The sequence below is a fragment of the Lonchura striata genome, chromosome 11, assembly GCF_046129695.1.
Source record: "Lonchura striata isolate bLonStr1 chromosome 11, bLonStr1.mat, whole genome shotgun sequence".
Taxonomy (NCBI): Eukaryota; Metazoa; Chordata; class Aves; order Passeriformes; family Estrildidae; genus Lonchura; species Lonchura striata.
The window spans coordinates 7,271,902-7,294,600 of NC_134613.1; the positions used below are offsets into that span (position 1 = coordinate 7,271,902).

Here is a 22,699-nt window from a genome sequence, read left to right on the forward strand (position 1 = left end):
CCCCTGTTCCCAAAGGGCTGCTGAGCCTCTTGCACCCAGATGGGCTTATTTGTGAGGAGTTCTCCTTCTGCACCAGGCCTGTAATGTACAGAGGGAGTGTGCTGAGCTCTGGGGAGCATGCCAGAGGCACTGCTGGTGCCTGGAGAGGCTCTCTGGAGGCAATGGCTGCTGCAGGCTCAAGCTGCTGGCACTTCCTGACTGTAGGATTTAACTGCTGTCTCACAGCCGGCAAAGTGTCTCAAACCCTCTGCTGCCACTAGATTTGTCAGGCTGGAAGTACTTCAGCAAGTCCCAGCAACCTCCTCTTCAGCCTGGGGAGGGACCTTTGCAGGAAACTGGCCTTTAACACTTGCAGTCCTACCATTCTGTATTTCTTGAGGCCATGTTTCCCTGTCTTTAGCTTCCCAGTAGGTGGACAGGTGTGCTGACATCTCAGAGTTCAGAGGCAAGGAGGGGTTAAGAGGCAGTGAGGTGGGACTGCCCTTGATGATATCCTTTACCTTCACTGCCCTGTTTCTCAAGAAGCACAAGCAAATGGGGTCTTGATCCAGTTTTTGCCTGAGAGCAGTGGTGCACAGCAGATCTGTGTGCAGATTTTGGGTCTCTCTGCCTGGCTTTCAGCCTGTGTGCCAGCTGCTTGGTCTGGCTGGTCTGTCCTGCCCTACATTGGGAGCTGTCTCTATGTGGGACAGCAGACTTGCCCACGGGGAAATATCCTAAAACCAGTCTGTTAACACTAAATCTGCAGTGCTAACCTGGGAGTGTTTTTAGCAGGATCAGGTCCTCTGGAGAAGATGTTATTGGGCTCTTGAGGTGAGGTCTTCCTGCTGGCATCTATCTGATAGAGCACCTTGCTGCGTCTGCCTCTCTGCTTGTGTGTCCCTAAAGCTGCTGGTGCAGCAACAGATTTGAGCTTTTCCTTGGATTTGCTCTTGAGACTGCAGCTCCAGCCTCATCTGTGCCCTCTGCGGGGTGGCTGCTGCTGTCTCATTCTCCAGCCTGCAAGGTTGCAGCTCCTGTCTCTCTGGTCCTGGGGAGATGGCCCATGGTAGGAAAATGCTGCTGAATCTTTCCAGCCCTTGGCTCTTCTGCTTCCCAGAGCACAGCAACTCATTTTTGCAATGAGCTTGCTTATCTGTAGTTGTTTAAAATCTGCCAGGCTGGAGCTGTGGGCAGTCTGTTGTGTGTTGCCTGGCAGATAGCGAGGCCTCAGTGCATGAATCTCTCTGAAGTCTTCAAGGCAAAACCCCATCTGAAAGATGAAAGAAAAGACCTGTTGCACAGGAAGAATGGTTGTTGTCATGGACTCCTTGCTTTTCTTCTTGATAACAGCAGGAGGGATTCATAAGCTGCTCCCCGAGGTCAGGCTGTTTTCAGTGTCCTCAAATGCTGTGTGTGGTGGAGGGCACCTGAGCCCCCCAGGGGAGAGTTGCTGCTCAGCCTGGGGTGGCTGTTTATAAATACTGTATGGTCTATACAGTCACTGGCTTTCCTCAAGCTGCTGGTTTGAGTGGTTGGATGCAGAGTTTGGGGCAGGGGATTTGGGTCCCCAGTTCTCCATCTGTTTAATTTGCTGCTTGGCTAACCCATGCCAAGCTCCATAGAGCTCTCTTTTGTGCATGTCTATGTCTCTTTGTGCTGTTTTTCCTGCTGTCTTTTGGACAACTGGCTTCAGCTGACCTAGGTGTGTCTTCAGCTCCTGTGTATTACACACAGCTTGGCTGTGTGTAAATCCTTTTTATGCTAGAGGAAGATTTCAGAGATGCATCCTGATGGAGAGCTTAGTGTCTGGGCAACACTAGGCTGGCATCAGAATATCCAAGGATGATTTTTCCTGCTCTGTAATGAAAGGGGTGTTTTGGCTGTGGGGGGAGAGCACTTCCTGAGTTACTTCCATCTAAGCCCAAATATGCCTAGGAAACCCAGTGAAAGGGTCCTTTGTGCTGCTGGGTTGAGGAGGGAAGGGCAACTCCTGCTGACTCTGAACCTGTGTGTGGTTGAGGAAAAGAGGTATCCAGAGTTTTGGTGGTAGTAGTGAATTACATATTCTTGGTATCCTTTATTTTCTTGAAAGAACAGACTTTCCCAACAGCCTGGTTCTTTGGGAACAACTTTCTGGTGTTGAGTGTAGTAATGGAAGGACAGATGTGGTGGTGTTGCTTTCTGTGTGAAGGTTATGGATGATCACAGTGTAAGGGCACAAAGCTGGGAGCTGGTTTGACTCTGGGTCTTCTGCTTGGTGCTGGTATTCTAGGAGTACCTGAGACAGCCTTACTAAAAGCTTGTCCGTGCCATCCTAGTGCTTGTAGAACTCTTCTAAAGACTTACTTGATGTGGGTGCTTCATGGACACTTGTTCTTTGAATGTGTTTCCATACGAGCTGCTCATGCTCAGTGGTCTGATTCCTCAGTGCTTGCCTCCAGCCACCCGTGCTGGGGAGTGGGAAGGCCTTAAAAGCTGCACACTGCTCATGCTCATTTGATCCTTAACAGAATAAAATATGTATCAAATAAGTAAAAGAAGTATCAAACCTGAGCTTGCAATTGGTTTCTAAAGGAAGTTGCTCTCAATCCAACTCTTAAAGCTTCCATTTGAGCAGCTTCTCCTAAAACAGATTTATTTTTATCTGCAGTGATGCTGTAAAACATAAGATGCAAATAGAGGAGTAACCAGAACAGGAACCCAACCAGCATCTCTGCTTGTATCCAGCCAGACCTGAAGTGAGTCAGGGCAGCTCCAGTCCTGTGCTGGAGGCAGCCTGTGGGAGCAGGCATGTACCACCCAAAACCAAAAACCTCCCCTTGGCTTCTGTCAGGGAGGGGTGCTTGATTGTGGCCTTTGGAACAGCCCTGTGGCACTGTTCGGTGGTGATTTGGAGAACATTTCTCTTGGCTCACTCTAGAATTGAGCCTTAAAAGGCACGTTCCCTTTCAAGGAGAGCATTGGAGTCTGAACTGCCCCAGGCAAGTAATGGCTTAGTCTTTTCCTGTGATTGATATGGAGGTAGCAGCAGGGAGAGTGGTTTAGTGTGTGCAAGCCCTGGCCTGGAGTAGGATTCATCCCTGAAATTGCATCAGTCAAATAAGAGATGAGGTTTTCCTCCAGCTCTTGCACAGCTACGCGTCTGAGCAGTGGGTGTGAGGGTTCCTTGCTGGGCAGAACTGACTCAAAAGGCTGTGCTGCAGCTCCATCAGGAGCATGGGAGCTTTCTAGGAGTCCTGAATGTGTTTTTGATTCAGTGCCTTTACTACAAATTCTACAGCACATGCAGATGAGTGCTTCCACATGGAGCTGGGTAGAGAGCAGCCTTTGGACCTGCTCTCCCAGTGTGCCTGTAGCAGAGGCTTGTGGGCCTCTGCAGTGCTCTCGGCAGGCTGGAGTTTCTAGGGTAGCTCCAGTTGGAAGGTTGAGGTTATCCAGTCCAGCTCTTGCTCAGAGCAGTGTAGGAAAGCTGCTGGAGGGTGGCAGAAATAATGTAGCCCAAGGGGGCTCCAGAAACTAATTCTTCCTCTTGTTCCCACAAAAACACCCTTTTAAGTGGGTCCCTCCTTTGAGCTGGCTTGGAAATGATCCCCTTCCAAAGGATGCTGTGGTCCTTGAGCTGTCACTGCACTGAGGTTGAGTGGTGCTGCTGTAGGGCTGGGGCACTGGGCAAGGCATCTCCAGCCAGGGTTGCACCTTCTATCTGTATCTGCAAGCTCACTCCCCCTGTGCCTGGTCCCTCAGGTGGTGGCAAAACAGCTGAATCACAGGTGCTGTCTGAGCTGCTGCCAGTGCAGAGGCTGCTCTTGGGCACAGCAGCTGGTGCCACGCATTTGAGATGGCCGTGGGGACATCTGTCCTTGCCCCTCTGCCTGGGTTTCTCCCCAAGAGTGTGGTGGAAGGTGAGGCTAACTTCCAAGCTGTGATGCTAAGGGGTGCAGACCTTTGAAGGGTAACTGGGAGCCTGCATCACTGGTGGGGTTTGGGAGTGCCAGTCTGGCAGTGACTTTATGCTAGCTGAAGGCCTCAGTGAGGCTTGTGTGCCATCTCCTAAGGAAAATTGAGTTTGGGACTAAAATTGGTCTTTTTTTTTTCAGTTGTTTTTCCTTTACTGCAGCCTGTAGAGGGGTCTGGCCAACACCCTGCCCCCTTCCAGAGAGTCCCCCTTCTAAAGGTGTGTCCTGGCCTAGACACTCCCAAACTGTGATGCAGCTGAGGATGAGTCACTCCCCTTGTTATCACATCAGGTAACACACACAGCACAGTTTGCACCCTAGATGTTGCAGCAGATAATTGAGAGGAGTTTGGTACTTAATATAGAAGTGTTTGTTCTTGAGGCTTGCAAAGCTGAAGCTTGTTGTCAGGAATTTGACCTGAATATGTTGGCTTTTAAATCTCTCTGGGACTGATACATGTTAAAACCTGCTGTATTTCAGTGTTCTGATCTTTTTAAAGACAACTGTGGTTGTGGCAGCCTGCTTAGTGAATGCAATTACCTGGGCACTTGTAATCCTGAATTGCATTTTAGCTGTCTTTTCTGATTTTTATATTTACCTTGGGTAGCTGTTTACCCTTCCTAGAAACACAAAGGAGTAAATTCCTTGCCTCGGGAAGATGTGAGCCTTGTTGTCAGCCAGGCCCTGCTCTCAGTGACAGCAGAGGACCAGTGCTCTCAGATGTTAATGCAATAATCTTCTGCTTGTTCCCAGTTATGCTGCTGTTTCCATTTTTCAGGGCAAGTGACTTACCATGTTGGTGCCAGAACCAAGAATAGACCTCAGGTGTCCTGACTCTAATTCTGTGGTTCAGCTGTGGGATCAGGCTGCCTTTTTTTATTCCCCTGCCCCCTTCTTAGCAAACCAGAAATAGCTGCCGGAATATCTTCAGTTTTTCTTTGCCCCAAATGAAGAATCTGTGAGGGCAGAGGTTCCTCTTTTGTAGTTCAGAAAAAAAAAAAATGGGCTGTACTGTAGGTCCTACTTAGATGGTGGTTGCTGCTGGTTTGATTACATCTGCAGTTCTGGGAGCTGGCTCAAGATTATTGGGACTTCTTTGGTGCTACAGCTTGGAGAGGGCCATGTGCCTTGGACTCTGCATGGCTCCTCTAATAACAGCACTGACTATTTTTTCAGTGGAGTAATGGGAATATAATGAAAGTTGGAGGATTTGAGCTTGCCAGAGCCTCTGGATGTGTCCAGTGTGCTGCTCAGGTGAGCTCCAGGGCTGTATGGACACAGTTCTCTCCACTTCTAGGCCTTGTTCCATGGCTGCCTCACTTAAGAGGAAGGAATTTTTGTGCCACTACTCTTGCTGTGGCTTTTCCTTGGCTTTTTTGTGCCCCTGTAAGAATTTGGTAAATGGGGAGAATGCAGTGACTGCCTTCCCTGTGCCAAGCAAAGACTGTCCCTGTCCTGTGTGCTCCAGCCCCACATCTGCCACTGCAGCTGGCCGTGTTTCAGTCAGTGTTCCTGTGCAGGCTCCTTGCAGGCAGCTCTGGTCCCAACAGCTGCAGGAGAGAAGTGCTAAAATTTAGGATTAGGCTGGAGTGTTGGTCACCCCTTCCCTGCCATGAGCTTTGAGCTGTTTGGTGTTGGTGTGTGAGGAGGGTAAGCTGCGCACCCTGGCAGCTTGTCTGGCTGTGTCACTGCTGAACTACACCTGTAGGAGGTGGTTGAGGTGCCTATTTGCTTTTCAGACATGCAAATGTTTCTCTTGCCACTGTTTCTCAGTGTCTATAGGAAGTGCTGCTTTTTGGCTGACTAAAACATTCAGCTTGCTCCCACCCCACTAGGGCAGAGCTTGGCTGGGTGGTAAAAACTGCAGACGAGCTGTTTTTCTGGAATTGCAGCAGGCTATTGTTTAGGACATTAGCTCTTTTTTTTTTTGACTTTACAAGCCTATTTGATGCATGACAAAAGAAAGTGCACTGTATTCAGGCTCCAGGGCCTCAGTCACACTGCTTCTCTCCTCTGCTGCCCTGCCCCAAATGTGTGTATGGTGCTGCAGCCTCTGGGCATGGCAGGTGTCACTGAAACCTGGCTCTTTCTCCTGGTAAAGAGCATTCCTGTTCTGTGGGGAGATCCAGGCACAAAGGTGGACTTCCAGCCTATGTAGTAGTTGGTGGATGCAGCAGGAGGTCTTAAGAGCTCACCATCCTTCAGGTGACCCTCTGAAGGTCTAGCTCAGACAAGTCCTGGACTCTTCAAAGTTGGCTTTTTTCAGCCCTGCAGTGAGTTTCTGAAGGCTGGAACACATCTCCAGAGCATTACTTCTCACAATGGGTACGCTCCCCTGACCCTGGGGCTGTGGCCAGGGCGGTGTCAAGCTGCCTGTGCACAGAGTCTGTGGGTGCCAGGCACAGCTGGCAGCTTGAGAACTGGGCTGGCACACTGCTCCTGCAACAGGACTTCCTTGGCCCACTCTCCATGTGTCTCCAGGGCCTTGTGGCAAATGTTGTTCTCAGCCATGGGGGAGCTCCCATTGACGTTCAGAGGAAGAACTTGAATGGAAGGACCTGGGCAGCTGCTGGATAAGAGATTTTTGCTCTGGGCAAGACTCAGTTTCTGGATAATTTGATGAAACTGATGCACCAGGGAGTCAAGAGTGTCAGCCCTGATCTCATATGCTGGTGACTGGGTGGTCTCCCACAGAGCTGAGCTGAAGCATTTTGTTTACAGGGCAGCGTGCAGGTAGCTGAGGTTCTGGTTAACTCTGCCTATCCAGCATAAACTCAGTGGATGCTCCATGTGAAATACCTGGATGTGGCTCTTGGTGCTCTGGTCTAGTTGGCAAAGTAGTGATTGGTCAAAGGTTGAACTCTATATTGGAGGTCTTTTCCAGCCTAAATGATCCTGTTGCTCTTAAGGTGTTATCCAAGGCAATAAACTGTCATTTGTCATCAGCATAGTGGTTATTTTCCCAGAGCCCTTCTTTCCCTGAGCTGCCAGCACCAGCAATCCTTGGGGCTCATCTTTATATTCATCTCTTACAGAATGGGCATGGGCAAAGCTGCTAGGAAGGTCTACATATCAAATGGCTGCAAATTACAGTGTACAGGGAAGAACTGTGTGCTCCAGGGTCCTGGGCAGGTGCTTAAATTGCATGTCTTAACTGGTGGATGGAATAGTAAAAGCTGTTCTTAGTGCTTGGATTGGACATCTTGCTGTTGGGACACTTTCCCAAAGTGTGCTCTGAACTGCAGCTTATACGGTGGAGTGATCTGCTTGTTAGGCTAAACTCACATTCAGTGGTTGGTAGTGGGATTTAAAGGATAATTTGAGGTCTACAGGTAGAGATGACCTCAGGAGTTGAAACCACCACTGTGGGCTCACTGTAACTGCTTGTTTCTGTCAAGTGTCTGGCTCAGGTATGATGGGTCTGAGAGTCTTGAGTGTGCTCCCCTGGGCTTCTTTAGGGGTGCTGGGTTGATGCAGGAATAATGATGTATCCAAACAGCAGTTACTAGGGAAAGCTCAGCTAAGGAAGAGTAGTTTGAAAAATGCTCCTTCTCCAGGGAGTGGCCTGTGTGGCCAGGACCTGGCAGTGCTGTGTGGTGTCACGGCTGTTCCCCAGAGCTCAGACATGCCAGTGCTGGGCTGGCGTGCCCAGAGATGGAGCAGAGCATGCTGCCTCTGCGTCAGCCATCAGAGCTGCAGCAACGAGTCAAAAGTCAGTGCCCAGATTCTATTAAAAGCTCCTTTTCTGCTGTCCCCTGTGGAGAAGCATTGCCATGTGCTGCCTCCCTTGCTGCATTGAGCAGAGGCAGGAGAAGTCCCAGAAGCTCTTGGCGTGCGAGTGGTGAGTGGCTGTCATGGTGACTCCCCCCAGTTAGTTTCCCCTCTAGGTGTGAAAAATACTACTTTGCACTCATGTTTGTACCCTGAGTAGTTCCATGATACTTGCTTTTTCACTGAGACCTGAAGGGATGCTCTTAACTCCAGGATTTGCTGATGCATCCTGCATGTGTGTTGGAATGATTTTTCCCTTACATGAGCTGTCTGCTTGGAAGGGGAGACAAGACCCAACTCCCCATGAAGATGTGTGGCCCCAGTGCCTTGAAGGCTTTTTTTAGGTGGGCGGCCTGTGTTGGGCTCTTGTGCCCCATTCTTCAGGAGGGGTTTGGTGGGTTGGAGCAGGGAGCTGGATCAGGATACTTCTGGGATAAGAGTGCTGAGGAATAAGATCTGAATGTCTTATGCAGGTGTTTCCTAGGCTACCTGCACAGCTTGGCATTGGGGCACACAGCCTGGTCACTGAGCAAGGATAAAAGAGGAAATGCTGAGTTTGACTCATGGCTTTTCCTCTGAATGTCCCTGTGAGTGGCTGTGGGTACCAGGTGAAGCTGAGTCAGGCCCACTGGGGTGATGTGGGGTCTCCCATGAGCTCAGTTTGTCCTGCAGAGTGTGTAATCAAGTGCTGCCAGTGCAGAGCTGTCAAAGCTGCTGGACTGGATGGAATCCATCTGTGTTAACAGCAGGATGTCAGCATTTCCAGGACATGAGGTTAGGATTGGGGCAGTTGAAGCTGGCAGAGTTTTGTGTGGTGGTAAATGCCCAGACAGTAGATCCTTTTAATGGCCAGTAATCCTGACACTTCAGTGTGCTATGCTGGCCTTACTGGTTTTGTAGCTGCTGTGAGAGCTGAGAAATCATGGGAGAGACGTGTATGTGGTGGCAGAGATGAGGGTGACATAAATGGGGCAGAGCAGCTGGACCCTGTAATGCCACTGGGAGCTCCTGATGAGCCCCAGACACTTAGTATGGCATCCTAAATAGAGTGCTGGTTCCACATCTCTGCCTACCAGGAGATGTGGGGCAGGGCAGCATTATCTGGTAGCAGTCTGCCTGGCATTAGCTGCTCCAGGTCTCTGGAATGCTGTGCAGCTAGGGTCAGCACAGGGCTGCGGCGTTCCAAACCCACGGCCCTCACTGGCTGGGGAAGGAGGAGGGTGTCAGTGCGGGAGCATTTGTTGGCAGCAAGGCTTGGGCTGTGGGATCAGCTGCTTTGCTTTGCCTCTTGTGCTGTTTAGTGACTAATCAGATTTTGGAGCCTGTCGGACAGATTCAGCTGTCTCCCCAGAACAATACGCCGGCTGTATTTTTAAACACATCACGTGGCTTCAGAGAAGTCAGCAGAGCAGCAAGTGCAGCTTGCCGGGGCTGGGAGATGCTGTGCCCTGCTCGGAGCTGTGACTAGGAGGGAGCATCTCCTCCCCAGCTCTGTCACATTCCCTCGGTCCTGGGGCTGCTGCTGCCCGGGCTCTGCCCAGGTAAGGACTGCTGGGCTGGCTGGTATTTTCCTGTGGCTGCAGGGCTGGGTGTGAGCACAGGTGCTGCCTGTCGGGGAGAGCAAAAGGCAGGAGGTCCCTTTCTCAGTGTGGTCAGAGGGGAGTTCCTAGTCCCACGATGTAGGCAAAATAGGGGAATCCTGCAGGGATGAGGCTCTGCAAATGTGTGAAGATGTGACTGTTGCTAGGATCTCTGCCTTGAGTTGAGGGAGATACTTCAGGTAAAGGACCCACCTGTACCTATGTGAAGTCACTTTTGGGGGGTGAGGTTTTTTTTCCCCAAGTATGGGGCTGGAGATGCAAGATTCACGGCAGGTGTGTCACTGGATAATGCAGCTGGGGGATAGGTACATCCCAGCATCTCACCTCAGTTGTGCTCAGCAGCTCTCCCTGGTGCTGTCACCATGCTGTCCTGGTATCTGACCATAGTGTGCTCGAGCACGATGGTTTTGTTGCTCTCCTGGTTTGGCTGGTGGTTTGGATTATTAATTCTCATCTGCATAAGAGCTGCTGAAAATTTAGGTTAAAACCTCATGGTTCAGCTTGCTGAGATCAGGTGGGGCTTGGAGGATCTTGAGTGGATCCCAGATTTGCTTTGCAGAAAACTGAAAGCTTCAGGGCAAGCTGCCCTGTTTTGCAGCCTGTGAATAATTAAAACCATTTCTGAATGCTTTGCTCTTTTCACTTGGTTTGGGTATGCGTTCATCTTGCTGAGACTTGCTCTTTCTGAATAGACTGGCTGGTGGTGTGCCCCTGTGGGATCCCTTGCCCTACATTCCCTCTCCTTGTGGGTGGCAGCTGCCCCCATATTGCTGACCAGGATGTGACTTTGTGACCTTTGGATGGCCTGGTCCTCTGCTCAGAAGCAGTTATCTTTGTAGGGAGGCATTCTCCTAGATTCTCCTCAGTGGAAGGAAAACCTGAAGTGTGAGGGAAGCAGTCTGACACATCCTTGTCTGCAGGCTCTGGGGCAGAGGCCTGACCAGACAGACATGCTGTGAACACACACCAGGGATAGCAAAGCCTCTCTGTTAGCAGCCCAGGCTGGCACCTTCCTGGCTGCCCACAGCCAGCTCCTGGCAGGGATGGTGTGAGCAGTGTCCCACCTCTGAGCCTGAAAATTCCTACTGGTGGGCCAGGTGTGCCTGCCACTGATGTGTGCCCCTACCCCTGGAGACTTGACCCTCTGAGCCCCAGCTTGCTCCAGGAGAAGCAGCATGGACTGGGCAGAGGGCCCTGTCCCAGAGCACTTCTGAGGTCTGTAATCTGGGATGCAGGATCTCTGAACTTCTCCCAGATGAAGCAGGTTCTCCTGCCCAGTCTGTCTCATAAACAGTCTTCATGTTTGTCAGCCACACCAGGCTGCTGTGGGTTCTGTGCAGCACTATGGCCTGACTGTTGGCAACCACCAGAGGTGCCACCTCCCAGACGTGACACTTGTGGGCCACAGGAGCCAGGAGGAAGGAGCAGTGTTGTGCTGCAGCCCTGACAGACTCTGTCTCTCTCTCTTGCAGTTCTCAGCATGCTGAGTAACCCTCTTGGGAACGTCCTGGGGAAGCCCCCACTGGGTTTTCTGCCTTTAGACCCCATTGGTTCAGACCTGCCAGAAAAGTTTTCCACACCGCCGCTGAGGAACTCCCGCTCCCTCCTGGACTCCCGCTCCAGCAGCCCCTCGGACTCGGACACCAGTGGGTTCAGCTCTGGTTCTGACCACCTCTCAGACTTGATTGTAAGTTTGGGTCCTGGGGTCTTCCTGTGTTTTTTGGGGAGGACAGAACAGCTGAATGGAGCTGCCAGCCAGGGCCCTGGCTGCTCAGGAGCATGAGAGAATGCTGTGAGGAGCCATTCACACACTGGCACAGCCCAGGGTTTAGGAGAAAGGCTGCTCATGCAGTCCTTCAGCACAAGCCAGCAGTATCTTTTTTTTTTTTTTTTTTCAAAGCTAATATTTTGGCCTTTTGGGTCTGTGCTTGCAGCCCTACTGGGTTACAGTAGCTCCCAGAGGGGCTTGAGTGCTTGAGCTGGTTTGAGGCAGGGTGGTGTTTGTGCCCTGATCCCAGGAGGGAAGTGGCTGATCCAGCCTGAACTTCTGAGGAACTACTGTCCTTGCCTTTCATTGCTCTTCCCATTTGACTGCATTTCTCCATCTCGAGAGCAGTTTCTGCTAGAGCAAACTGGGTCTGGCCTGCTCCCATTCCCTAAAGCACAGATAAATTTGAAAGGCAAGGAGCAAGTGAATGTCTGGCTGACTGCCCCAGTCTGCTCTGATGGGTCTGTGGTGGGTGCAAATGGCAGCTCTGGGTGCCAGCAGGGCAGCCTGGCTCCAGCCAGCTCTGGGATGCTGCTGCATGGCCTGGCCTTGGCATGGGAGGATAAAGCCAGGAGCTGCTCCAGGCTCTGCTGTGGTGTTGCCATGGCCTTGACCCCTGTGTTGAGGTGGGTTTGAAGGACAGACCTGACTGGATGTGGGGTTGATTCTGCTGTGATCCACCCTGGAGAATCGGGATGTGCCAAGTGACTGCAGCACCCAGGCAGTGCTGGTGGCAGGTGGTGCAGGGCTCTGTGCTGGCCTTGTTTGTGAAGGGCAGGACTGAGCACGGCCCTGGCGTGGGCGGCTGCCATGGCTGCACAGGGACAGCGCAGCACAGCTGGCACGGAGCTGTGCAGCATCTCGCTTCCTGCTGTTCCATTAATCCGAACTTTCCCTCCTCCTGCCCTGGGAGGAGCTGTGGTGCGTGGTGCCCACTCCCTGGTCAGGCAGCCCTGGAGCTGGGCTGTGAGGATGAGATCCAGGTGGTGCCTGCAGAGTCCATGAGCACTTCCAACAAGCCCTGCCCACTGTGGGCACAGCATAGAGCCTCAGGCTGGTGCTCTCCAGGGGTGATGCTGTTCTTGAGGCTGTACAGCCAGGGGTAGCTGTTGGCTTGGTGGTCTCTGAAGTGCCTCCTGCTTAATGATCCGTGGTGCTGGTCATGGGCATGGGTTCAGTTGAGAACGGCCCAGGGCTTTCCTAGGGTGTCAGGATGTGTTGCAGTTGCTGCTTTCTTGCCTCTGTGAGGCCTCAGAGGGTCTCAGGAAATCCCTGAGAGCTCCCTTTCCTGCCATGGGCAAGGGCAGGGCCTCAGTGTGATGCCTCACCCCTGCTATTATGTGCTCTTACTCAGAGCTGGATTTCAATATGGCCTTTCTCTTGCAGTCAAGCCTTCGCATATCCCCTCCTCTGCCCTTCTTGCCTCTCAGTGGGGTGTCAAGAGACCCCTTGAAGATGGGAGTGGGATCCCAGCTGGATCAAGATCAAGCTGCCCTGGCTGCAGTGACTTCCTCCCCGGCCAGTGCATCGAAAAGATGGCCTGGAGCATCTGCGTGGCCTTCCTGGGATCTTCTGGACTCTCCAGAAGACCCCTTCAATATTGAAAGAGAAGCCCGGCTTCATCGGCAGGCGGCAGGTGAGCTGGGAGGAGGTCTAGGGGACAGTCCCACACTTGGGAGGGCTGGTGGCCTCTGTGCAGACACTGGCTGAACAAAGACTTTGCTCCAGGTCCAAGCCTGACTCTGGCTCTATCTGCTGAGAGAACAGGTGGGTCTGGGCAGCTGCATGTGGCTGTGCACCTCTGCTCAGCCTGTAGTTGGGGAAGATGGGGAGACTTGTGGGAGAGTGGGAAGGAAATGATCCTGTACCAAGTATGACTGGTGTCTTCTCCAAGCTGTGAACGAAGCAACCTGCACCTGGAGCGGGCAGCTGCCTCCCCGAAACTACAAGAACCCTGTCTACTCCTGCAAAGTGTTCCTGGGAGGAGTCCCGTGGGACATTACAGAAGGTGAGCAGCCCTTGCAAAGTGAGGGCCCACACCAAGGCCTTGGGTGTTGATATTAGAGTGCAGGATGGAGTTTTTTGTGGAGGGCACTGACCTCTCTCCTTCTATCTGCAGCTGGGCTTATCAACACTTTCCGTGTTTTTGGCTCCCTGAGTGTGGAGTGGCCTGGTAAGGATGGCAAACACCCACGCTGTCCTCCCAAAGGTAATATGCCTAAAGGTAATAGCGAACACGGTAGGGTTACTTTTTTCCCATGCTATGTTACAGCACGGATGCTGGGATTGTACAGCTGCATGCTGGTGACTGGTTGGTACAGAGCACCTGGGATAATGTCCTCCCCTCACTTGGGTTTGCACCTGGGCTGCAGAGCACTGGCACCCCAAACCCAGCATCCTCACCCATCCATAGCAGTATGGGAGACAGAACTGTGGGCTGGGGGAACTCTCTGGGTGTTTCTGGAGCCCCATGTAGGGCTTTGGCTCAGGAACAGCTGCTGATCCCAGTGCCAGCACGTGCAGCTAGACTGGCATATTGTGTAAGCAGGAATTAGTTACAGGGTAGGAAGTGGCTGGTTTGGAGCCTGGTTTGATGGCCTCATTCAGTCACCAGAGCAATGTGAGGTAGAGCACTGGCATTGATGAAAGGGACTCGAAAGCCCTCAACTGTATTTGAGCCAGTCCATCCTAAATACATAGCAGAGTCTATTTTTCTCCCTTGTTGTGGCCAGGCTGGTGGTGCCCACCTGGCATATCCAGGTGTGGTTTGTGGATGATGGACAGTGGCCCACATGGCCCTGGGCATCCTGCCCCTTTGTGCTGTGCTTGGGTTTGGGCTCTTCCAGCTTGGCTTATACATAAAAGTCTGTTGGGAACAGCAAGAGCTACCACACAGATATTTCAGGTGGCACCCAAGAGTGATGATGAGGATGTATGCAAACTGGGATGATCTGTTCCTCTTCCACCACAGCTCCTAACACTGCTTTTTTCTCTTCCTTTCCAAAGGATACGTGTACCTGGTGTTTGAGTCGGAGAAGTCGGTGCGTGCGCTGCTCCAGGCCTGCTCCCAGGACCTGCTGAGCCCCGACGGGCTCAGTGAGTACTACTTCAAGATGTCCAGCCGCAGGATGCGCTGCAAAGAGGTGAGCAGAGCTGGGAGAGCAGCCTGATGCGGCAGCAGGGGATGCAGAGGGAGATCCCTGGAGGAAAGGAAAGCGGGGCTGGAACAGCGGCTGAAGGTGTGCTGGATCCTAGCTGGCTTTGGCTGCTGTCTGCATGTGGTAGGGATGTGTCAGCTTGGTGTTTGTGTCCCTCATAACAGCTTATGTCAAACCAACCTGGAGCTCCTGGGCTGGTGGCAGAGCCTGCCTTCAGGCTTCAGTTAGCTGGGACAGAGCATGGAAATGGGGATTTAACTACTCTGTGCTGCTTCCATCACACCTTTGCTTGCAGAGGCAGACTGGGACCCCTCAGGTGCTTTGTCGGGCCTCCTCTGCTTGCAGAACAAATAACTCACACTCAGCAGAAAGATACTTTGGATCCCAGGCTGCTCCCCAGTGTGGCCTTGGCTGGCTGACCTGTGCTGGGGCTGCCAGAGGCTCTGCTTGGGTTTATGGAAAAGGGATCAATCCTCAGATCACGGACAACTGCCCGAGTTCAGGGAGTTACAGGATGGAGATGCAGCTCTTAATCTAGACAGGCACAAACTAATTGTGCTCTAGACAGCTCTCCTGGTGTCCGGCAATTGGCAGAGCTTCTGTGCTGGATGGATGTTCCTGATGGAGCTGGCAGTGGGTGATCATTCATTCCAGTGGTCCCCTCCACCATCAGGTACCTGACTGGGCTATAAATGCAGGTAGAGGGATGTGGATTGTCCTCTGGCTGCCACCCCCAAGGAACTGCTGGCTTAGGTTCCAGTTTGGCTGGAAGCAGAGTTGGTTTTGTCCCCCTGTGGGTTCTCTGCGGGTGTCCGTAGCTTTATATGGATGTGGGCCCTGAGCAGCAGTAGATAACAAAAGACATTTGCAGCTTGGGCTGAAGTCTGAGATTCAGGGGTGCTCCTGATTGCAGGTGCAGGTGATCCCGTGGGTGCTGGCCGACAGCAACTTTGTGCGCAGCCCCTCGCAGCGGCTGGACCCCAGCAAGACGGTGTTTGTGGGGGCCCTGCATGGGATGCTCAACGCAGAGGCCCTGGCAGCTGTCATGTATGACCTGTTTGGAGGGGTGGTCTATGCTGGCATCGACACTGACAAGCACAAGTATCCCATAGGTAAGTGATGATTCCACCAGGATTGATGGTTGCTCCTGCTGTGCTCTGAGGAGCTGCAGTGTGCCCTTGGCTTGTCCTTCTGTTGGAAGACTGCCCAGGTGCCAGGCTCAGAGAGCAGATGCTGCTCAACCTCTTCTACAGTCTGTGCTTCTCATTTCCTGGCCCTGGGGAGTCAAGACCAGCCTTGGGGAGGGCTGATAGTGCTGATGTGCTGGGGAATAGGAAGGTCCTGGATCATTCCAGAGCAGCCTGAAGTTTTGAATATGCCTTTAGGCATGGCTGAAGGTTTCTCTGTCCTTGTTCAATGCTGTTTAGTGGTTTTTGGATGCTGCTGTAGCTGCTTTTCCATTCCCAGGGCAGAGACAGCTGTGGGTCTTAACCCACTCTTGGGCTCTTGTCACCAGAGCTGAAATGTGGTGTGTCATGACGTGTGTATGTCCCTGGAGCCCTCATGGGCCAGGGGACAGCACTGAGGTGGCTGGTCTGTTGGAAAAACCCCACAGCCTGTGCCTGAGGACCAGCATTCCAAGCTTAGGCTACAGCAAGTCACAGATAGAGACTGTGGATCTCCTGGTGTTGCCAGGCAGTAACCATGTCAGATCTTGGAGTGTGGAGTTGTCACTGCTGGGTCACTGTCCTTGGGTAGCAGTCAGGCTTTTTTGGGCAAGGCTCAGGTTTAGGGCATGCATGTTGTGCTGCAAAGCCCCTGAAGTGCCTTTAGGGGGACAGTCTCGAGGAGGGTGGGAAATGGGAGTATGAGACTTCAGGCAAATTTTGTGTGACTGTAGATGAGGTGTCACAGAACCTCCCTGTGCTGGCCCTGTGAGATCCCAGTGTGTGACCCCAACCTGCTGTGGTTCATGCAGAGCCCAGGTTGTTCCAAGTAGGCAAGATCCAGCTCCAAACAGCTCTGTGGCACTTCCACCCTTAGAACTGTGCTAAAGTCACAGCAATCAGAGCTCAGTTTTGGTAACTAAGCTGTGCCCTGGTTGGTTGAGGGCACCTCCTGTAACCCCAGACTGGATCCAGGCCCCTCCTGCCCATGTCCTGTGCGATGCTTTGGGACGGGAATGGGATGGGTTTTGGGTGGCACTTTGTCCTGTGGCTGAGCTGTAGGGATCTGCCAGTGTCAGTCCTGGAGCTTAATAGACCTTGGCTGGAAGCAAGTGGTGCTGGAATGCTGCTGACCAGCAATGAGGCTGCAAAACACAAGGCTCTGAGGCGAGGGGAGGGCTGTGAATAAAAGCTGCTGAGCTGTCTCAGCACTGGTGTATTTCGGGTGTAGTGTGAAGCACTCTGCTGATCCTGGGAATGTGGTGCCTGGAGAAGGAGGCAGGAAAACTTTCCCCTAGGATACCATCTCCCTGTCAAAGCTGTTTCTCTGAGTGGCACCAGGGAGGGGGTGGTGCTGGCAGTGGTTCCCTCTTGGCCTTTGCTGTTCCTCTCTAACATTTGTGGTTTGGCTTGTTCCAGGGTCGGGCCGTGTCACCTTCAACAACCAGCGCAGTTATCTGAAGGCTGTGACTGCTGCATTTGTGGAGATCAAAACCACCAAGTTTACCAAGAAGGTGAGTGGGGCTGGTGGGACAGCCCAGGGAGGGGTCTGCATGAGGGGTGGTACTGCTGAGAGCAACAGTGTTGATGGAGCCTGCCCTATATTCCCACTCAAGCAGCGGGAAGTGGGGCTGCTGCTCTGCCAGCCCTAGGGGGGCTGCTGGGGATGGATTTGAGGTACCAGGGAGAGGGCAATCAGCCTGGTGCTGCCCCATGCCCACTGCCTCGTTCTCCTGCAGGTTCAGATTGACCCGTACCTGGAGGACTCCATGTGCCAAGTGTGCAATGCCCAGCCTGGCCCATTCTTCTGCAGAGACCAGGTAAGGCCAGTTCTCCTGCATCCTGTGCTCGGGGGTTTTCTCAAGGAGGAGCAGGCCCTGCTGCTGGGTTTTGTGCATATATACACTGGTTCTTGCCCAGTGGGCAAGATGGGGCCCAGCTGGGAGGGGTGACCTTGTTTTGGAGGAGGTGCAGCCCTCCTTACGAGGGCAACTCTGGTACTTGCCAGGAGGCCCAGCCAGCCAGTGTCCACCCAGCTTTGAGCCGGGAGTGCTGCAGTTCACTGGTGCTGTGCCAGCCCTGGGACCTAGTGTGAGGAATGACTGGTGCTCCTGAGGGAGGGGACACTGCTGCTCTGGGGGCTGTGATGAGCTGGGGTTGGGGTGCATGCACCTGGGGCTGCCTGAGGCACAAGGAACTCTGGCTGCAGGCAGAGGAGCTTGGCTTGGGCTCTGGCAGCTTCCTGCAGAGCTGGGATGGGATATGAGCAGGGACCAGGAATGCCATGGGAGTGATGGCAGCCCTGGCAGAGGCCAGTCTGCCCCAGTGCCCAGTCCCTGACTTTCAAACCTGTTCAAAAAGATGGAAGCTGGGCACAACAGGCCCCCTCCACAGCATTGCTGCCATTCCCCATCTCCAGCCCATGAATCCACTGTGCTGGTGGGGGCTGCAAAACTGGGCAGGGGTGAAGGGGAGGAGTGGCTCTGCTGGTGTCACCCCAGCGTTGGCCCTGTGCTCTGCCCACAGATCTGCTTCAAGTACTTCTGCCGCTCGTGCTGGCACTGGCAGCACTCCATGGAGGTCCTGCGCCACCACCGCCCGCTGATGCGCAACCAGAAGAACCGGGACTCCAGCTAAGGGGCCGCCGGGGCTGGCACGGGCAGAGTCCTGGGAGAACCTGCCACGAGGAGCGCGCAGCAGCGCCTGCCGGAGCCAGGCCCGGCTGGGAACGTTCTTCCTGAGGACTGATGGGGAAAAAACAAAAATCTTACATTCATGTTTGCACTTGCTGGTCTTTTTGTTTCTGCACTAATGCACAGTGAGTTTTGTTGGGGTTTGTTTGAGGGTGTTTTGAGGGGGGGAGTGCCCCTCAAGCCATTCTGCAGTTCCCAGACTTTGGTTCCTGGTTTGCTGACGAGAAGCAAAAATTGAAAATTAATAAACCCAACCAACCAAGGGCCATGTGTCGCGGAGGCGTCGCCGCAGGCGCCTCCGCCCTGGTTTTTTTATTTTTTAAAGGCGCTTTTTTACATTCCTTGCAATACTGGTGGAGAGAGCGCAGGTCTCATTGGTCATTGTTTTGCCGTTGCCATACAGTGCCTTTCCATTCATTTACCCCCACCTGGATGGTGTGACCTGGGTGTTCAGCTGGCGTTTTTTACTGTAACAACAAGGAGACTTTGCTCTTCATTTAAACCAAATCATATTTCATATTTTACGCTCGAGGGTTTTTACGAGTTCCTTTTTACACTCTTAAAAACAGTTTTTAAGTCGTTTGAAACGAGAGATTTTTTTCTTTTCCTGGCAGCTTTTAACATTATTGCAATTTGTGTCTGGGGGCTGATGGCAGGACGTTGCAAATCTGGGGGTTTGCAACGGGACAGGCTGGGCTTTTTTTTTGTTTTTGGAGTTGAAACTGGACGGGATGAGGATCTCTGAGCTGCTGTATATAGTTTTAAATAGTTTGTTGCACTTTTTTAAGTTGCACTTATGGGGGGTTGATAGAGGTTTTTAATCACACAAAGTCACAGGACTTACCTTTTCTTTTGTAACAAGCTAAAAAAGGGCTGCGTTCTGGTGGACGATGAAGGTTCCTGGGAGCCCTTTTTCTTAGAGGGGACAAGTAATTTTCCTTTCCTTCCTGAGATGTTTGGAGTATCAGTGCAGTCGACTGAAATGCTGCTGCTGGGATTTGAGACCTTAATTATGCTGATCATTATTATTTTGTTACTTTCCCCTCTATTGGAAGCTGTGTGCCAAAGAACCAGTGTCATAATTTCTCCCTCTTTACTATGATTATTTTTTTTTTCTTTCCTGCTGAGCTGATGTTGCATTGTTGCATATCCCAGCTGCTCTTTGTGGGGTTTTGTGAAGCTGTGTGTGAAGTCTCTACCTCATTGTAGTATATGCAGGCAAGACTGCACTCTCCTACAGACGTGTGGAGTAAGCTGTGGTGTAGTTTTTGGCACATAATAAACACGTTGCAGCAAAAAAAAAAATTCTTGTGCCTTGTGTGCTTTTCATGGGCGATCTCTATGGCTTGGAGGCTGTGGTGTCACTCACTGCCTGGAGCTGTGGGGGAGGTATGGATGTGGTTTGTGGGGAGGGATGGATGGAGCTGTGAATTGTGGATGCTGGTGGGTGACTCAGCTGCGAGGGAGCTTTATCTGCTGCTAAACCATGCGTGGTTTAGATCCCACTTACCTGAGGTCCCTGCAAGCCCCTAGGCTCCAGCTGGAGCTCCCCTAATTGCAAAAAAGTTAATGAGGCTGATGGGGAGGGCCTGTGTTGCCCTGTGTCCTCCCACTGTGGCTGCTCCTGCAGGGCTGTGAGGGGAGAGGGACCCCAGGGCTCCTCTGAGGGCTCGGCAGGGTTCGAGTTGGACTCACAGTGCCACAGAGGCGGCCCGTGTGCGCCGCACGTCCTGCAGCAGGGCAGGCTTCCCGCAGCGCTCACTCAGCAGCCTTGCTGCGGTCACCCCCCCTCGGGGGCTGGGTGCTGCGGTTTGTGGGTGCTCGGTGACCTCTCGGGCCGGCTGTGGCGGGGCCGCTGCCGCTGGCTCCGCGGCTCTCCGGGATTCTCTGGGAATTCCTTCCCGGGCCGCTCCGTCCTGTTCCGGGGCGGCCTCAGGCTGCGGCCCTCCGCGCCGCCAGGGGGCGCGCTGCCCGCGCTGGCTTCCGGCCTCTCCCGCCCTCCCCCGCTCCTTTTCCGCGGCCGCCGCCGACATGGTGGGTCCGGCTCCGCCATCCGCCGCCATCCTCGGGCGGGCCCGCGCCCCCGCGGCGGAGAGCGCCGGCGGGGATCGGGGGGAACCGGGGCGAGGGGCAGTGGGGGGCGGCGGGGGCCGGGATGGCTGGGGAAGGGGGAACTGGGGTGCGGGGCGCTGGGCCCGGGCTCGGCGGAGCCTGACCGGCGGCGCTCCCGCCCGCCCCGCGTAGGGACGCGTTCGGACGAAGACGGTGAAGAAAGCGGCGCGGGTGATCATCGAGAAGTACTACACGCGCCTGGGGAATGACTTCCACACCAACAAGCGCGTGTGCGAGGAGATCGCCATCATCCCCAGCAAGAAGCTGCGCAACAAGATTGCGGGGTGAGGCACTGCGGGCCGCGAGTGGGCGTGGGGTAGCGGAGAGTCCAGGATGGGCTGTGGGCAGCTGGGGGTGCCCCGAGGGGTTCGTACATCGGAAGGTCCTGGGGGATTCGGGCACGCCGTGGGGTTCCTGCTGGGCCCTGCATTCGAAAGTGATTACGGTCCCGCCTGTGGCCGGGTCATTGATAGTGCAGGGAGAGGAATGCGAGAGTTTTCCCGTGTTTGGGGGGGTCTTTGTCTCCCCCAGACCCTGTTACTGTCGGACACTTTGTCTCTGATGTCCCCTGGAGCCTGTGGGGTGATGCCCGGGTCAGTGGTGGGACATCACCGTGGTAGATGGTGGCAGCTTTTCTCATCCTGCTGTGGTTCCGGGATTTTGGGTGTGGGGAAGGGTGACATGAACCCCGGGAAAGCCCAGGACATCCCCGTGTCCCCGCAGGTATGTCACTCACCTCATGAAGCGAATCCAGAGGGGCCCTGTCCGCGGCATCTCCATCAAACTACAGGAGGAGGAGAGGGAGAGGAGGGACAACTACGTCCCAGAGGTGAGGCTCCAGCTTCCCCCATCGCTCTGTTCTGCAACGCTGTATCTCCATAAACAGTCCCAAGTTTAAAACAAACCCTCAGCCAGGAGGAGCTGAGGAGGGCTTGGATCAAGAAGGCCGAGGTGGCTCCCTCCAAAGCTGACACCTGGGACAGGAAGGACAGCTGGCTTCTCGTGTTTGGTTTTCCTAACTTAAAATTCAGGAAAAAATAATTTGATGGGAATTAGGAGGGTATTTCAGAGCAGCTGAAAACCTGCCTTGCAGCTGGAATCCCCAGAGGGAGGTTTTGGTAAAATTCCTTTGCCTTAACCCTCTGTTTGGGTGGGGTCTAGATCTCACCTGTCACCTGGGTGAGATGGTCCAGGAGGGCTTGCCTTGTTCCAGGAATGTGATCCTGGTGCTCCTAAATCCTGTAGCCTTCAGGTACAGCCCATATCTTGCCCTTTTCCCAGATCTTCCCAGTCAGCTCCTGGCAGAGCTGCTGGTTTCTGTGCTAGTATTAGGGGTTACAGGGAAGGGACTACAAGCAGGGAAGGAATGTCCATGTTGCAGCTGTTGGTGCAGTGTCAGCACACAAAATCTGTGCTGCTTTTGGTTTCTTTGAAAAATCCTGGTGTTACGTAGCTCCTGGGGAAGGAAACCTGTAGAGGAAGAGTTTTTGGGGTCTGCAGAGGGCTAGAGGAAGTTTTGCTGGGATTAAAGAGCAGGAGAACACAGTTGTCCTGGAGGTAGAACCACATTTATTTGCACCGTGGTGGACTTGTGTCACAAGGCAGCTGTGAATGTCACTGATGACTGCCAGGACTGGTGTGGGTGAGGGTCCAACACCAGCTCCTCAGCAGCCTTGGCCTGGAGCCTTGGTTGGGCCTAGATTTCCAAATATTTTCCATAAAACAGGCTTTTCCTTCTGCTGCCAGTGTCCTTTTGCAGTGTTCAGTCAAAAAAGCTGTGTTTCCATCAGGATGCTCCTGGCTCTGCGGCTGAACCATTCCCCACAGCCAGTGGGATGAGATCAGAGACCAGAGGGGACATTTGGGTTGTTGTGGGGCTTTATCATCACACCTTTTCTCTTCTCTTTGTCCCCAGGTCTCTGCCCTTGACCAGGAGATCATTGAAGTGGACCCAGACACCAAGGAAATGCTGAAGCTCCTGGTTAGTAGCCACAACTGTTCTTCCAGCTGCTGGCATATCCCTGGCACACCTCCTGCTGCCCTGAGTGGCTGGATGGTGTCAAGGGCTTCCCTCTGCCCTGGGTCCTGTGGGAGGATTAGTTCATGTATGGATTTTGAAAGGGCAGGTATGGGCCTTTGCCACCAGCAGGGTGGGTGTTTCTTGCCCTCTATTCTGATGATTCCCTCACCAAGGAGTCAATCTCTGGAGCAGAGTGGTCTCTTGTTTGGAGACCTCTGTCCACCCTTTGTGCTGCCACAGCACCTTCCTGGAGGAACTTGCCTCCACTGTCAGTGGGCAGGATGCTGTGACTGATCCCATTGTTGCCTTGCTGTTTTGCAGGATTTTGGCAGCCTGTCCAACCTGCAGGTGACACAGCCTACAGTGGGAATGAACTTCAAGACGCCTCGAGGAGCGCTCTGAGTCTGTCCCTGTGTGTCGCTTTTACAATAAACGTGAGGAAACCATCTCAACCTGCCTGGTCTTTAGACAC

General features: G+C 53.3%; 2 protein-coding genes and 1 non-coding gene across 6 annotated transcripts in view; all 3 read left to right on the plus strand.

The window, feature by feature from the left end:
- The window catches only part of CPEB1 (cytoplasmic polyadenylation element binding protein 1), a 40,791-nt gene extending 22,432 nt beyond the window's left edge, over positions 1–18,359 (plus strand). For all 4 annotated transcript variants that reach the window (XM_077785866.1, XM_021554187.3, XM_021554188.3 and 1 more), the window contains 9 exons: positions 10,783–10,997; positions 12,465–12,714; positions 12,973–13,086; positions 13,198–13,287; positions 14,085–14,221; positions 15,150–15,348; positions 16,822–16,916; positions 17,142–17,222; positions 17,929–18,359. In XM_077785866.1, coding sequence (XP_077641992.1) covers positions 10,783–10,997; positions 12,465–12,714; positions 12,973–13,086; positions 13,198–13,287; positions 14,085–14,221; positions 15,150–15,348; positions 16,822–16,916; positions 17,142–17,222; positions 17,929–18,039 — 1,292 coding nt within the window. In that variant the 3' untranslated portion in view covers positions 18,040–18,359. The remainder of the gene's footprint in view (positions 1–10,782; positions 10,998–12,464; positions 12,715–12,972; positions 13,087–13,197; positions 13,288–14,084; positions 14,222–15,149; positions 15,349–16,821; positions 16,917–17,141; positions 17,223–17,928) is intronic.
- A 1,677-nt stretch (positions 18,360–20,036) lies between these two features.
- On the plus strand, positions 20,037–22,673 carry RPS17 (ribosomal protein S17). The gene is made up of 5 exons (XM_021554194.3): positions 20,037–20,129; positions 20,340–20,491; positions 20,931–21,036; positions 22,123–22,188; positions 22,549–22,673. The coding sequence occupies exons 1-5, from the start codon at positions 20,127–20,129 to the stop codon at positions 22,627–22,629; spliced, it is 408 nt and encodes a 135-aa protein (XP_021409869.1). The 5' UTR covers positions 20,037–20,126; the 3' UTR covers positions 22,630–22,673.
- LOC116184023 (small nucleolar RNA SNORA71) lies at positions 20,630–20,757 on the plus strand. The gene has a single exon (XR_004148745.1). It is a non-coding gene; the product is annotated as a small nucleolar RNA SNORA71 (small nucleolar RNA).
- Positions 22,674–22,699: the final 26 nt, after the last annotated feature.